Source organism: Pseudopipra pipra, chromosome Z (genome assembly GCF_036250125.1).
Source record: "Pseudopipra pipra isolate bDixPip1 chromosome Z, bDixPip1.hap1, whole genome shotgun sequence".
Taxonomy (NCBI): domain Eukaryota; kingdom Metazoa; phylum Chordata; class Aves; order Passeriformes; family Pipridae; genus Pseudopipra; species Pseudopipra pipra.
This window is the reverse complement of record NC_087581.1, coordinates 35964178-35975854: the sequence shown is the minus strand read 5'-3', so window position 1 is coordinate 35975854 and position 11677 is coordinate 35964178. Positions and strand designations below refer to the sequence as shown.

At 39.0% G+C, this 11677-nt stretch overlaps 1 protein-coding gene across 1 annotated transcript; it reads right to left on the bottom strand.

The window, feature by feature from the left end:
• Positions 1 to 1109: 1109 nt before the first annotated feature.
• On the bottom strand, positions 1110 to 9532 carry LOC135407797 (SUMO-interacting motif-containing protein 1-like). The gene is given in 4 exon segments (XM_064643162.1): positions 1110 to 2079; positions 2082 to 2999; positions 3002 to 3380; positions 9527 to 9532. Coding segments are annotated over 4 exon segments (1377 nt in total). The 3' UTR covers positions 1110 to 2005.
• Positions 9533 to 11677: the final 2145 nt, after the last annotated feature.

Below are 11677 nucleotides of genomic sequence, written 5' to 3'. Positions count from 1 at the left end.
CAGTACGCAGGCACAGGGAAAGCCACACGTGTGCAGAAGAGATGCACTTACATAACCAAGGGGGTGGGATGGAGGGCCTCAGGCTGGGTGGTGCTGGCCACACCGGCCTAGGTTGAGGTCACTCAGTTAATTGTATAAAAAGATAGCGCTTTCTTGGAGGAGAGCTAGCTTCACATCCAGGACAATGTTGCCTTTTGTTAGGGACACCTGCCAGTTTGTGAACTTACTGACTCTCCAAGGATGCAGCTTCTTCTATTGGTAATTATAGGCATGCTAGGTCTGTAAGATATTTTTATGGGCAACAGCTGGGTAACCGGGGAGGTCGTGCTGGGGGCTTATTTCTCTCCCCCTTCCTCCCTTTTGAGTTTGTTCATTTTGTTGGCCACCTCTTGGAAAAAAATTTCAGTTTTGTTGAGCTTGCAACAGTGTCATGGTTTCAAGATTTCGGTATGGTCCGAACCCTCCCTAGTGCAGCAGTGTTTGGAAGTTAGTGCAGATTTTTGTTTGGTTGTCTGAAGCATTGAATTCTTTTATTCTAGCAGTGTTGCATGAAGTAAAATGATGAATAAAGAAGTGATTTGTGTATCAATAAGAAAATGAAAGATAAGCTATGTACGTGTTAATGCTGTGGACTTTCAAATAAAAGTCTTATTTCTATAAGGAAAGTTTGAGCCCATACAAACTTTACTCTCTTGCTTCATCTCATCAATAGCATTTAGTAATTCTAAATTGTTACATGACTAATGAAGTATAATAGACTAATGCAAAATTATATCCTGATGAAAAACATAGCATCCAATTCTGGTGCTTTGTCAGTGTGTCATGAATTTTCCTTTATGATCTGTGGCGGCAAAGAGAATCTGAGTAAGCCCATGACAACTGAATGAAGAATCTGACAACAGAATTTCCTTTGGTTCATGGCTTAGCTCTCTTGCTGAAAAGGTGAGGCAATGTGCAGATTTTACTAGCAGTTCTTGCCACCAGGTTTTACTGGAGCTGACAGAAGCAGAGGTGTTGGTGTTTAGAAGGTGCACAAACAGAGAGAGTTAAAACTGGCAGGAGAAACTTTTGTAAATGTGGCAGTGAATATAAACAAGACCCTCCTGGGATGATGGAAAATGGAGAATCCTTTATTAAGGGTTGAACAAGTTTTTATATTTGAAAAAGGGACAGTAACAAAACATGGGGGGGCCATTGCAGTCCTGTCCAGCCACTTTAAAGCTTTTTCCTGGGAAACTTATAACTGGTCATCTTTCCGTGAGCTTCCGTCAGAACTTCAACTCCCAGCATACACCGTGACCATTATGCAACAAGCATCCTGTATTAACTTGCTCATAACCCCACACATCCCCCATTTTTATTAATTAAGACAAAACTGAAACCATACAAACCAATACAACTTAGCATTTAAACTTTAAAACAGCCTTATTATGAGCACTTATTAAACTGAGAACTTGTCTTTAAAATCTTTATTAAAATTACCTATCCTTATAAAAAACCAAGGATTATAATGTCAAATTTGAGGAAACCAAGATTTATAATATTAGATCTAAGGAAATCAGGGTTTGTAAATTTACCTTAAATTTGAGGGTTACGTATATAACTAAAATTGAGCACATTAAGCCTTTAAGAAAATAAGTTAAAAAACTCACATTCTTACTAACTCAAACATACAGAGACACATCCACACATATCTGGCAGCTGCCCATTCAAACCATCACACACACAATCTCAAAAACCACATCCTTGTGCATTTTAACGATAAAAAAAAGATTTAACAGCAATGCTTAGTGTCCTATCTCTTTGGTCTTCAGTATGTCAATTGGCGTGTCTAATAAATATCTCATCTGACTTGACGAAGAGGTGATCTCTGGTGTATCAATTGATACATCTGTGTGGCCTGATGATAAGGCGATGTAGCGCCTCACACACCGAGAGGGAACCCACTGCAGCCAGGTACCTGTGGACACACACACATACCCCCTTGCTGCAGTGGTTGTGTCCATCAGGCAGTAGTGACAATAGAGAACAACTCTTGCAGCAGGAACAATTTCTCCTGGATTTGTGGAGGAAAAGGCTACCCAAGACCTCCTGCATTTGGCTGATAAAGTCCTCCATCTTCACCTGAACATCCAGGTTGGTGGTGATGTCACTCTCCTGGAGCCTGGGCTTGGCTTTCTGAACCATCAAGTCCATCTGGTCACTGAGGGACCTCGACAGGTGCTCCTGTATTACACTTTGGTAACTCATCAGCAGCAAACTCAAGTACTGCAGCATCTCATCCCACCCTTGCCATGTTGCTATTTCGTCCTCAAAATGCACCAGCACAGAGCAGTGACTCAGGAAATACAGAGTCTTCTTCAGAGGCGTGGATAAGGTTGAGGGGACATCACAACTGTGCTGGAACAACAGCTCTAGCAGTCTGCAGCGCAGGAGCTGGCTCTCTATGGTGTTTAATAAAGCTTCCCTTTGGCTCCTCAGGGGGATATTCGGTATAAATATCTCATCTGCAATCTTACGGGAGCTCCAGGTGGGAGATCTGTCCACTTCCACTGTGATAGACAACATCCACTGGAGCAGGAGCACAATCTTTTGGGCAAAGAAAGCTGCCGGAGCTTGTATGCTGGCCAGACTTGGTGTAGATGAGCTGTGCTCTGCCCTGGCTTCTGCTGAGGAGAAGGGAGTTTCTTGTGGCTTCTCCTGGGACTGGTAGAACCTGACTCCCATACTAGCTAAGACCAACCATTTGACCACTTCCTTGACATTGTTGAAGCACATGTCACATGGAAGCACTTTCTTGGCAATTGACTTCTGCAGCAGGTGCAACCTCAGATTCTTCTGCAAGTCATCCTCCAGGGTCTGTACCATGTACTGCAGGAAGAGGAGCCAGTTGGGGGGCTTCTCCTGGTCTTCCATGATGAATTTTGTCAGCGTCCAGTCCCATCCCACTGTGGCAGTGCTGGTTGGATGGAGCATTTGGATCTTCATCAGCAGCATGTGTCCTTCAAGATCTCCTCTTCATAGGCATTCAACAGGACCTGTCTGATCAGGTGGGAGATGATATCTTTGGGGGGACAGTGCTGACAGGAGACAAACTCATTCAGGAGATGCAAGGTGCCCTCCAGGAAGTTCTCCTCCATGGTGGTGTGCACCATGCTCAGCTTCCCTCTGGGGATGAGCCCAGGTTTCTGCTGTGTTTCCCTGTTGGGTACTATGCCTTGGAAGAAGAGGTGCTGGACTCCACTCCTCCTGAAACTGTGCAGTTGGTCCAGCCGGGCCTTGCTGTCAGCATCGCTCCTGGCTGGGGTCACTTGCTGGGTTGATTCATGTGGTAGTAAGTCACCTTTTCTCTTTTCCTCAAATTTGCCTACCAATTTGAACTGTGATGGGAACTTGAGATAAGGATGTTACTATTATCCTAGGAGAAGAATGTATCCACAAGTGTGAAATGCTGATGGCTCAGACAATCAAGGTGCAAGCTGCTGATGTGCAAAGTAACCACAGGATTACTAGAGGGTGGCCGTCTTGTCTCTGTCCTGTGGCCATGTGCATTTTGTTCTGTGTTGGGAGGTAGCTGCCATTTAATTTGGTTTGGTGTGAGGGGCTTGGGAAGTTTCTCCTCTTCAGTTGGTTTAACCCAGTTTTATCAATATTATTAGCATTCTTCTTGATAAAGAGTTATTTTTTTCACTTATATCTGGGAATATTTAGTGTCTCTCTCTGAATTGAAGTAAGTAAGGGTATTGAATCCAAGGGAGGAGACTTCTGTCTGAGGTCCTCAAACTGTCTCACACCAAGACACCATGTTAAATAATTTACTTCATAATGTTAAAGTTAATACAACTAGCAAGATTTTCTTGCTTTGGAGTTTAATGATACCTTAAATGCTCTGACTCTGAAGCCAATGGTTACAGTTACAGTAAGGCAAAAAAAGGAATTCATTACAAGCTGCAGAAAACATTTTCCAGATAATGAATTGTTCAGTTTTGCCATTTTTAGGATAAAATCTTCAGATATCCAGTGCAAGACACCGAGAGGGACATGCATGCTAGAGACGTGATAGCTTATTTGTTGTCAGCTAAGGGATCATAGAATCGTAGAATCAACTGGTTTGGAAAAGACCTCTGAGATCATCAAGTGCAACCTTTTGTCCAACACAGCTGAGCTTACTAGACCATGGCACTAAGTGCCACATCCAGTCTCATCTTAAAAACCTCCAGGGATGGAGAATCCGTTCCCTGGGCAGCCCATTCCAACGTCTGATTACTCTCTCTGGAAAAAATTTCTTCCTAATGTTCAACGTAAACCTCCCCTGGCACAGCTTAAGACCATGCCTTCTTGTCCTACTGCTGGTTGTCTGGGAGAAGAGACCGATGCCCACCTGGCTACAACCTCCTTTCTAGGAGTTGTAGAGAGTGATGAGGTCTTCCCTGAGCCTCCTCTTCTCCAGGCTAAACAACCCCAGCTCCCTCAGCCTCTCCTCATAGGACTTGTGCTCGAGTCCCTTCACCAGCCTTGTTGCTCTGCTTTGGACCTGCTCCAGCACCTCAATATCCTTCCTGAACTGAGGGGCCCAGAATTGGACACAGTACTCCAGGTGTCCCTCACAGCACTGGGTACAGGGGACTAATCACTTCCCTGGTCTTGCTGGTCACACTGTTCCTGAAACAATATTTCCTGATACAATGTTTCTGATATTCTGTGCTGTCTTGCTTTGTATAAGTGCATGTCTTTGTCATCAGTGTTGAGTTCCTTTCTATTTGGAGGTATTGCCTAGATATTTTGCCTGGTGTTCTTTCATGAAAAACTAATTTCTAACCACTATAAGCAAAGCATTCTAGGAAGAAGACTGTGTCCTTTGTGGGATTTGTTTAAAAAGCTCAAATTTTTTTTTTTCCCTGAAAGTAAACACTATTATTTAAATTGCTCTTGTTTCCCTACCTTTCATGTATTGATTAGCATTCAGAAGGTGATTCTAATTTTGAAACTTGCTTTTTATTGTGAAGTTTTTTTTGTTGCTGTTGTTGTGTGTTGTTGGTTGGTTGGTTGGTTGGTTTATTCCTTTATTCAGAATTTTTCTAGTCAAAGATGTTATGCTTTAGGTCAATTGAAATAGAAGGATGTTTTTCCCTTTCCTGTTCTTATTTATAACACTTCTATCATATGAAAGGGGAGATTTTCTCAAACAATTTGTGTTTGATTATGCTGTCAGTGCTCCAGAAGCCAAGGACCTTGTGCCTGATCAATCTGTCAGCATCCCGTTATGGGGACCCTTCACTGAACGGATCGGAGGGCAATTTGACTAACTTGTTCAGGGTCATGTGCAAACAGAAGGACCCTCTCCCAGGTTTCCACACCTTTAATTGGTCTGTTGTTGAAAAGATAGATTCAGGGACACACACCAACAGCATGAAAGAGACTCCCTTCTGAGTCTCCACAGGTGAGTATGTTATCCTCTGCCAGCAACTGTCAGTGCCCTTGAAGGACACATTTAACAGTTTAAGGATTAATACTCTTTATTAATATAATAGAAAATTGTGACAAGTTAAGGTTTGAAGATGGCCAGTGATAGTATCTGGTTGCAAAATCGTATTCAAAGCAATATACAGATGTATTGGGTCTGGCTGAGCTGGAGTTTTTTTCCCATAGTAGTCCTCACAATGCTGTGCTTTGCATTGGTAGTTAGAATGATGTTGATAACACACCACTGTTTTGGCTTCTGCTGAGCACAGCATCGTCACTGTAACATTCCCTCCCCAGTTGAGGGCAAAATCCTGGGAGGGGACCCAAGTAGGCCAGCTGACCCAAACTGACCAAACAGATATTCCATACCATATGACATCAGCTCAGATAGAAAAGCTGAGGCAAGGAGCAGGAAGGCAGGCAGTCATTGTCTCCAATGGCTGCCTGCTGAGAAACCATCACACATCCTGAAGCCCTGCTGCTCGGGAGTGGCTGACCATTGCTGCTCATGGGAAGTAGAGAATAAACCCTGCTATCTTTCACTTAGCTTTTGTGTGCACAAGCTTCCCCTTTGTTTCTGTTTTAATAAACTGCCTTATCCCAACCCACAAGTTGTTTTTCCACCTTACTCTCCCCCCATCCAGCTGGGAAGGGGAGTGATAGAGCAGCTGGATGGGCACCTGGTCCAACCAGGGTCAACACACCACAACAGATAAGCTCTAATCCCTAACAAAGTCTAGCTCAAGATAGTAAATCGGCACACATAGAGTACTCTTCTTACCCATGAGGCATCTTTACGGGAGAGAAAACAGCTTCAGCTCATCGAGTTATCCCAGGAATTGCTATGGAATCTTCTCTAACTTCTCCCTCTTTTGGACTTACTTTTATACTATTTTTATGTTTAGGTTGAGCTTAAGTGAATTTGGTCATACATCATGTTCAGTGGTAAGTGGTCATACCTTGGAGATGGGTAACATTGGTTATCGATGTAACCTTTGGGATGGAAGTGTATATCTGTGACCTTGCTACGCTTGCTGGTTCAAGATTAAGAAATCTTTCTTCTCCCTTGGTTGAAAGCTGCTATGGACCTTATTAGCTACAAGGTATCACTGAACTCCCTCCTCTGCAAGGGTTTTGAGAGAGATTGGCTGTGATGTCTCCACTCTGCTCCACCCTCAACTTCATCCTCCTTAGCATGTATTGCATGTGGCATTGTGGTCAGGCATGTTGACCTCATTCCTTCCATGGGAGTAGCAACTGGACTTCATCCAGGGAGTAGCAATTGCGTATCACCCTATAATTTAATTACTGTTATAGCTTCTGCTAGATTGTGAACATAACTTCTTAGTTTTATCTAATTTTACCTCCAGTCCTTTTCCCGCACACCTCTTATGAAAATGAACATACTATGCCTTTAATTCTAATTACAGTCTTAACTTCATATTAAAATAATGAATGCTATGCTTTTTTACCAGTTCTTTCAAGCTTTGTAACAATATTGATGAAAAATATCCAAAAATGTAACTGTGTGTTGGAATAGGCAGGCAGTTGGACACTTCTGCCTGTAAGAGAATTCCTAAACCATTTATCCAAAGAACATTGTATCAAAGAAAAGTAGCATCTGGCACCCAAGAAACTTTGCTCAAATCCCAGCTCTCTGAGTTCAGATAGTGAACCCAGATAAGGGTAAATAAGTGGATGTAGAAGGGAGAATAAAATAAGAGCCTCATTTAATAACAATTCTAATAGTGAAGGTAGAGAGTCAAAATCAAGGAATAGGTAACAGAAGAACCTGATACTGCTTCCCTATTAGCTGGATGACTTTTAAATGCATTGGTATGTACTGCAGAATCAGAGAATTGTTGAGATCAGAAGAGACCTCTGATGATCGTCTCGTCCAAAGCGCTTGTCAAGCAGGGCGACCTACAGTTACTGTGTGGTTGGAGATCCTATTAAGTGAATAAAATTGTTAGAGGCTAAAACATAATTCACCATGTAGAGTATAGAACTAAAAAAAAAAGTGTGGTTTCTTGAAGTTCTAGAAAACGTTATTTTTTTTATAGGGCATTCAGTTGCATTGAATAATGAAATGATCATCTTGTGGTATTGTTTGAAACAATATTTTGTTAAAGAGTCATGTAATGAACCAGATGAGAACTCTGGCTGCTTTTCTGTTCAATGGAGAAAGCTTGGAATCTGTAGCCTTTCAACAGAATGTTTAAGTAGGCAAAGCAAGGCTGATATATATCTCTAGTTAACATACATTGAGTGAAGTTAATGTACAGTCATAGTCATGGAAAATAATGGGAATTATTTTCCCTAGAATAGATCATATGTTTTTTACATTACAGAAATAAAAGTACCTTGGAATACTGAAACCATATTTTTTGACACATATACAGCATAAAAATAAAACTTGAACATCATTTGTCATGGAGAAATCTGTATTTCAACTTCCATATTTATATATTTTAATTAAAATGCCTGAGAATTCCAGAAGCTAGAATTTGGTCACTGCCAAGTGAATTGGAAAAAATTAAGATGGATCACAGTAAATTACCACACAATATAGCTCTAATACAGTTTAAATTAGAGCATTATCTTTTCCATGTGGGCTAATTAGACTGTCTTAGTTAGCTTCCTCTGGAAGTTCTGCTTGTATTACAGATCCTTGTTTTAAGGCTTAAATTGTGATTAAATAAACTACCCCAACTGAGAGCCAGTCCTTAACTGGATTGAGCCAGAGAAGAATTGGCAACTAACAGCAATACTAAATGTCAAACTCTCTTTTTTTCAAAGGGGAGATACCTGCTACTGGAGCCTTCTTGCACAGATTACTTTCAGTTCTGAGATGGCTAGTAAGGGCAGAGAAAGAAGAGCTGCAGACTTGGGACTGAAACTCTCTCTGCAGAGAAGAAAGAATGCTCACAGTGTGCTCATCTTCTGAATCTGTACAGAAAGCATCTCTTAAATAAATTATTAAAAGTGCACAGCATATAGAGCTATTAGAGTCTCTCCCCTCACACAGAAGACATAGGTTTTTAAAGTGTCAAATTCAGCTGGTGAAAAGATGAGGTTACCTTTAGAGTTCAATGCTGAGTTGACAACTCCTTTCACTGGAGTTGTCTTGGGCTGGGCCAGGATTTGGACTTGATGAAACTTGTCGATCCCTTCCTACTCAGGATATTCTACGATTCCATGATTTACAGGCAGTGTTTTCTTTATATTCTGTAACTCATGCCGTGGACAGGATAAATAATACTAAATCAGAAATTAATTTGTATCTTTCATTTTCCTTTCCCTTTGGTACAACGTGTAGCCCTTGGCCATCACCTAATGTGATGGAAATGATTTTTCAAAGAAATATTTACTTACTTACATGTAGGCTTTCTACGGACATTTGCCTTAGAATATTTTCCCCAAATTAGCTTGTCTTTGAAAACCCTATACAACTCAAAGAAGTTTGCTATCATGTTTTAAATTGGAACAGAATAGCAGAAGATCTTAAAATCAGAAGAATCTACACTAATCTCACAAAAACTTTGGCATAGAGAGTTTTTTTGCTAGGTTGATTTGGGACTGGCTTTTTTTAGAATGCTTATTATTTGAGTGCACTTTGAATATTCAACTACAGTTTCTGTTGACTTCTCCTGCCTCCATGGACCAATATTTTTAAAGGAGATAATTCTTGAATTGGACACTGATAGATGAAGAACTCACAAATTGTAACTCATATTCTGAACAATTAATATTCAATAAAATGCAAGCATCAACAGTGCAAAGAGAGAAGTAAATTCATAAGTTCTGCATTTAGTTGTTTTCATCACAAATATCTTATTTCTCATCATAAAATCCATCATCGTAAGGAAAAGAATTTATTAGAAGGAGTTATCTAAATGTTCTAGAAATGAAAGTCTTTGCTCAAACAGTTATTATAAGAGAAGATCATGGTTACTTTTAAAAAGATGCTTGGTATGTTTTTAAAGAGGATTTAGGTTATGATTGAGAGTGATACCAAAGAATTATGTGATGTTCCGATATATGTCTTCAATTTCCAACTTACCGACATTATCGTATGTCTTAAGAAATGAAAAATACAAATGAAACCATTCTGTGATTTTTAAATCCATTAAAATTATTGATATTATAATTTTTTGCTATTTATACTTCTGATGCAATTTGCTTTTCTCTTTATGTATGTATGCAAAGTAGATGGAGCATATCTTCCTTAAATGCTGTTTCAAACTGAGAGATTGTACAAGTTGGTATTAAGAAAACATACTTGAAATGAACTGTGACTATAATATTTTTCTCTAGGAAGAGTATGAAAGAATGATTAAATGTAGCTAGTGATATTTTCTTTTGATGTCTATGTTGAGAAACATCTTTCTAATATAAAAATATTATATAAATAATCAATGTACTATATTTCTTTTGTGTTTAATTGCTTGAAAAACTTTTACATTACTGAAGTATTAAAACAGCAAGGTTTCACTTAAATTGCAAATATTCCCTAATGCAAATTTTGAATTCTTTGCAACCAGTGGAACAATATTCTTTGATCTGGAAGTGTGTAATATGATTATGTTTAGTAATCTCAACCTTTTGCCAGTATTTAGCTATTACTTGAAAAAATTTCATCTCAAATGCATCATCTGCTTTTGGTCTTGATTTTCTTGTCATCATCCCACACAATGCCTGCAGCCTCTTGCATTCTGAACTGTAGCAGTTGCCTGGACTTTTTCCATGCCTTGAAGGGTCTGTCAAAAGATTTTATTGTGCCAAGATCGTCTTCTGGATTATATTTTCCTCTAAAATATCATCATATTAAAGAATGTAGAATTTGTTACCTGGCAATATTCAGTCAATAGGATTAGTAAAAAGGCAGCTACAGTGTTAAATTCAACCATATGTAACAGTACATGAAATAAAGATCAGCCAAAGTTAGTGGTCATTTTTTGATGAAAAAATATCAATAACGGATAGGGTTAATGCTGAATTCTATTTCAACAGGCATTAATGAATATCAAGTACCAAAATTTAATCTGAAGCTCTATGAAGTAAAGTTTTGGAAATCGAAAAGTTTTAACAGGTTTTTCATCAATTGTTCCTCTTGGTACATTGCCAGTGCTTCATTGATTGTGTGCCTTTCCTCTGACAAGACCTTCAATATTCCATTTTGAACAGTAATACAAAATATCAGTGTCAGTAATGTCTTTGACTTTTTCATCTAAACAGTAATAATAAACAATTTTTAATGCAGACATTCCTTTTTTGCCTTGTGAACTTTGTTATTTCTCTGGCAAGAAATAGAAAGAGAAAGAACTTCAAAATGCCTACACCAACATCAAAACCGAAAGTGCACATTATGCGTCACAGATACTTTATACGGGTAAGTATCTGCAGACTTCATTATTTCTAATATTGTTTCCATTTTCATATGTTCTGAATTTTCTTTACAGAATGAAACAAAGATAAAAACCCCCACAATTGTTTCCCTATTGTTCTTCCATGTATATAACTCTTTCTTCCCTAAAGCATAGAGTGAATTTTGTGTGAGTAACTGAGTTTGCAGCAAATATGCATGCATCGCTAATTTAGAGGATTTTAAAGTAGAAGAAATTGTAGCAAAACCACTTTTTAAATAAATGCTTATGACCTGGTAAGCAAAAAATGGTTTGCATTCCCTGTGGTTTTATAAAAATTGTCAGAACACTGTAGTTTTGAGAGCTCAAATACTTAAGAGGCTGAAAAATGAAGAGGAAGTAGTAATTGCCTAATGCCAAGTGATGTATTAAAAGCATATTAGAGGTTTTAAGGTGTAGAAAATAATGAGCTACAGAACTGGGTATAGCAGTGTATTGCCAAAATTCTAAAGTTCTAGTACTGGTTTTACAACAAATTCTAATTCTGAATCAATAATGCACTCTTTTCCTTCCTTTCTTTCTTTTTTCTTTTTTTTTTATAAATGACACTATAATTTCTGATAATATACCTTAGTAGCCCAACAAACATTGTATGCCTCTGCAAGGAACCATGCCTTCTCATTCAGAAAAAGTGATTGAAGGGGGTGCTTCCCAAGGATTTTGGAAATTCTTTAGAAACTCAGCTGTGAAGAACAATAATGAACAGTTATTTTGTGTCAGGTCTTTGGTAAATCATTTAAATGTAAAGAAGGTATGACAATTTTAAGAAGAAAGTGTCCATGTGCATA